The 5,263-nt window shown below is 48.1% G+C and overlaps 1 protein-coding gene across 1 annotated transcript in view; it reads right to left on the reverse strand.

The window, feature by feature from the left end:
* Positions 1–5,263, reverse strand: part of LOC122553912 (nesprin-2-like) — a 73,008-nt gene that overhangs the window by 40,283 nt on the left and 27,462 nt on the right. The window contains exon 9 of the mRNA XM_043698419.1: positions 740–902. Coding sequence (XP_043554354.1) covers positions 740–902 — 163 coding nt within the window. The remainder of the gene's footprint in view (positions 1–739; positions 903–5,263) is intronic.

Here is a 5,263-nt window from a genome sequence, read left to right on the forward strand (position 1 = left end):
GTGTTCAGCTGATATCTCTCCCTATTCCTTGCCTCGCTATCACATGGCATGGGTAACAATCCAGATAACAACCCTGTGTTTGTTCTAGCTCTCAGCTTCCACCCTAGCTCCCTGAAACCCTGCCTTACATCCCTATTCCTCTTTCTACCTATGTCGTTGGTACCTACATGGACAATGACTTGAGGCTGGTCACCCTCTCCCTTCAGGACCCCAAAGATACGATCCGAGACATCAAGGACCATGGCACCTGGGAGGCAACACACCAACCGCGAGTCACGTTCGTTCCCAACAAACCTTCTATCTGACCCTCTAACTATTGAGTCCCCAATGGCTAACACTCTCCTCCTCTGCCTCCTTCCCTTCTGTGCAACAGGGACAGGCTCAGTGCCAGAGACCTGGGCCCCAGAGCTTGCCCCCGATAAGTCGCTCCCCCCTCCTCCCCAACAGTATACTTGTTTCTCAGGGGAATGACCACAGGGGATCCCAGCACTGACTTATTTCCCCCCTTTGAACAGTTAGCCAGCTTTCTCCATGCCTCAAAGTAACTGCTTCCCTCTAACTCCTATCTCACTGTCTATGTCTTACAAACAAGCGGAAGCCTCCAGAGAAAGATAACTGAACAGCAAGAGCCTGGTTGGCTGAAGGTGGATTATCGCAACATCAACATTAGCAAACAAAGATTATGGATCTTATTTTCCAGTTTTTCTGGATGGTCACCTCCTGTTTCAGGGTCACTCACCTGCTGCTCTGCAAGCTTCTTCTCAATTTCCTGATCATCGCAGATGTTGTAGATGACGGGTTTGGAGAGCTCCGACTCGATGCGAGAGAGCCAGGTCCTCAGGTTACTCATCTCCCTGTCCAGGAGCTGCTCAGAGCACAGAGTGTCCTTCAACTTCTTCACCCTGAGTTGTGGGGGGGGGGGGGTCAGAGATTCACATGGATCAGAGTCATGAGGGAATGGGATTTCCTGTCACTCCCTGAACTCCAGGGATTCGAGTGGGCCAGAGATAACAACTAATGAATATTTTATATCAATGTACATTAGAAGGCCATTCAGCACATCATGATTTTGCAAGCCCTGTGAAAGAGCAGTTCAGTTAGACGCATTGCCTTGTCTTTTTCCCATGGCTGTACAAATCTCTCCAATCCTCTTAAAATTTCGAGTAAATTGGTTTCACCTGCTTGAACTCTGAATCTTAGCGACACGGTAGTAAATTAAATTCTTGACTTCCCTTTGCATATTTTCACAATCACCTCAAATCTGTCTCCCGTAGTGTCTGACACTGCAGAATACTAGAAATAGCAGTAGGCCATTCAGCCCCTCGAGGCTGTTTCACCATTCAATAAACCCATCGCTGTTCTTCACCTTTCCCACAGTGTCTCCATGGCAGGGTACTCACTCCTCATTTACTCTGTCAAAACTACTCGCAATTTGAAACCGCTCTGCTAAATCTCCCTTTAAACTCCTCTGTTGTCAGGATAACAATCCCAGCTTGTCCGATTTCCCCAATAACCGAGTCCCTCATCCCTGGCCCAATCCTGGTAAATTCAACTCTGCACCCTCTCCAAACCCTAACATCCCTGCAGAAATGCAGGGCCCAGAACTGGACACCATTACCCTGTAGGCAGACAGAGTACAATTCTCTCCTCGGTCCCCACCAGCACACAAGTGTATACATTCACCAAGAGGGAGTGTGAGCTGGGGAGGGGGGGGGGGGGGGTGGTGAAGCCCTTAATCCTCTCCCCAACCAGCTCCCTGCTTTGCCAGGGCCCAGACTGCTGCTGTCCTGTTGGGAACAGCAACCGGGAGAGGGAGAGAGTTGAAAGTCAGAGAGAAAGAGGTTATTAGGGGTAAGTGGGAATGTGGAGTAATCAGATCTGCAATGATCTTATCAAATGGGAGAGCTGATGTGAGAGTGATCTATTCCCGCTCCTAAACTGTATGAGCACAGAGCAGTGCCTGAGCTTGGTGCACTCTTACCTGGTGCATCCAGGTTCGGTTCAGGTATGTTTGCTGACTTTAATGCAGGATTGCCTGGATTTGGCTGTATTGGCACGACGTGAGTGAAGCAGCTCTTTGTGAAAGGGTCACTCACAGAGCTTTCCTAGCTGCAGTTTACTGGGCCAGTCCTTCCTGCTCTGACTCAGGAGCTTCTCCGCTCAAACCTGACTGAGCACCAACATCGGGGTGCACCTGACTGACGGGGTAGTGCACGTGGAAGTGTCAAGCAGATGTCACATTAAACCATAGCTCCGACTGCCTACTCAGTTCAACAGGAAAGCTCCAACAGCATTATTTCAAGAAATAGATTTCTTGCTTCATCCTGACCAAGATATATCCCTCAACAAAGAGCAGCCCCTCCCATGAAAACACTGCCTAACCTACTTTGGCATTCTCCAGATATCCCACTCCCCTCAAACTGATCCCAACCACCATCCGTGTAACAAACACACACACACGCACGTACACGCACAGTCAGCAAAATCATTCCTCTCGACAATACCAAGCCTTGCAGAAAATCAACCTTCGTCCACATATGAACTTCCTCTTTGGTACATGCAGCGGTCTGACACAAATCAAAGAAAAAGCATCCCAATCACACCGTGGTTTGGTGCAGTATTCCTGGGGATGCTCTCAACTCCCTCCCTGGGATATTCGGGATTGTTGGAGCTGTAATATCCTCCACCCAGAAATGACCTTTCATCGGCTCAGAGACAGGCAGCTGGGAGGAACAGGGACAATGCCAATCATGTCGAGAGCTGCTTGTTCACATCCTTTAGAGTCAGCGCTCTAATACCAGTGTTTATGTAAAAACACACACACACACACAAATGTACAGACATAGACTCTCCCACACACGCACACACTGACACACACACACACACAGAGACACAAATGTACAGACATACAGACTCTCCCACACACGCACACACTGACACACACACAATAGTACGTCTGCAGCAGAATGAAGTCACTGTTCACTCCAGCTGATTTGAGCACTGAGTGTGTGAAGCAATGACATTATAAAAACACAGCTCCCTGCTAAATACGGGATCCTGCTTCACAGGATCTCTCTGGGCTCTAGACTCAAATATAACCAGCAGATGCCTACCTGAAGAATCAGCAGCGTGCTGCATGTCCAAGGTGAGGGAGAGAGAGAGAGAGAGGGAGAGGCCTCACCTATCAAAGCAGGCTCGACCCTACAATCTACGTGCACACAACACTGCACAAGGCAAATGGTTCTCCCCCAACCCCCTCGATTTCCCCTCCTCCAGCCCAGATTGCACCACCTGCCCCTCCCCCCACTCTCAGGTTTCACTGGAATTTCAAAAGGTACCAGATGCCAATTGTCAGGGGAGGGAGCCACAAAATCACCTCCAGACACTTGTAAACAGACTGTGAGGCAGTCAGTGAAATGCTGGGACAATGGAGCTGACTCGGCTGGCAGTGTGCAGAGAGACTGGGCCCCAGCCTGAACCAGTTCCACAGCAAACAGCTGATCCCAGTGAGTGTCAGTCACGCGTCCCTGCACAATGTAACACAATTCAGCTCCATCACTGCAAACAACACATTCCCCGAGAGAAAGCTCACACACACACACGCGCGCAGCTTCTGTCTCCACACAGAGTAACACAGCACACATACAGGTCAGTCACCTACTGGTATTCCTCCCGCACCCTGCATTCCTACCTCAACCCTGAGCCCTGTAAATATTACAAACAAAAACAGACATTGCTGGAAAAGCTCAGCAGGTCTGGCAGCATCTGTGAAGAGAAATCACAGTTAGTGTTCTGGGTCCAGTGACCCTTCCTCAGACCCCTCCTACCTCAGAATAGGTCAATGGACCTGAAATGTTAACTTTAATTCCTCTTCACAGATGCTGTCAGACCTGCTGAGCTTTTCCAGCAACTTGTGGTTTCGTTTCTGATTTACAGCATCTGCAGTTCTGATGGGTTTTTACTGCCCTGTGATTATTTTCTGCTTCTCTTGAGAATCTAGATCAGAGCTACTCGCTGTGTGATTCCCTCTAATCGCTGTCAATCACAGTCCAACCTTCTGCCTCAGTGACTCCACCAAAGCATCTCAAAACTCTGAGCAGCATTTCCATTTCCCCTCACAATCTTATCTGTCCATCACAAAATCGTTATAGTGCAGGAGACTATTCAGTCCATTGTGTCTGCACTAGCAACATTATCTAGTTTTCTTTGTTTTGCTACTACCAATCCTGACTTTCTAGTTTTGGCAAATAGAATTAAGGAGAAACCAAAGGTTTTTTACAAAGACATTAAGGACAAATGGGTAACTCGGGAGAGAATAGGGCCCCTCAAAGATCAGCAAGGAGGCCTTTCTGTGGAGCCACAGAAAATGGGGGAGATACTAAATGAATATTTTGCATCAGTATTTACTGTGGAAAAGGATACAGAAGATATAGACTGTATGGAAATAGATGGTGACATCTTGAAAAATGTCCATATTACAGAGGAGGAAGTGCTGGATGTCTTGAAACGGTTCAAGGTGGATAAATCCCCAGGACCTGATCAGGTGCACCTGAGAACTCTGTGGTAAGTGAGAGGAGTGATTGCTGGGCCTCTTACTGAGATATTTGTATCATCGATAATCACAGGTGAGGTGCCAGAAGACTGGAGGTTAGCAAACGTGGTGCCATTGTTTAAGAAGGGTGGTAAGGACAAGTCAGGGAACTATAGACTGGTGAGCCTGACCTTGGTGGTGGGCAAGTTGTTGGAGGGATTCCTGAGGGACCGGATGTGTGTGTATTTGGAAAGGCAAGGACTGATTAGGAATAGTCAACATGGCTTTGTGTGTGGGAAATCATGTCTCACAAACTTGATTGAGGTTTTTGAAGTAACAAAGTGGATTGATGAGGGCAGAGCAGTAGATGTGATCTATCTGGACTTCAGTAAGGCGTTCGACAAGGTCCCCCATGGGAGACTGATTAGCAAGGTTAGATCTCATGGAATACAGGGAGAACTAGCCATTTGAATACAAAACTGGCTCAAAGTCAGAAGGCAGAGAGTGGTGGTGGAGGGTTGTTTTTCAGACTGGAGGCCTGTGACCAGTGGAGTGCCACAAGGATCAGTGCTGGGCCCTCTTGTCATTTACATAAATGATTTGGATGTGAGCATAAGAGGTACAGTTAGTAAGTTTGCAGATGACACCAAAATTGGAGGTGTAGTGGACAGCGAAGAGGGTTACCTCAGATTACAACAGGATCTGGACCAGATGGGCCAATGGGCTGAGAAG

Source organism: Chiloscyllium plagiosum, chromosome 10 (genome assembly GCF_004010195.1).
Source record: "Chiloscyllium plagiosum isolate BGI_BamShark_2017 chromosome 10, ASM401019v2, whole genome shotgun sequence".
Taxonomy (NCBI): Eukaryota; Metazoa; Chordata; class Chondrichthyes; order Orectolobiformes; family Hemiscylliidae; genus Chiloscyllium; species Chiloscyllium plagiosum.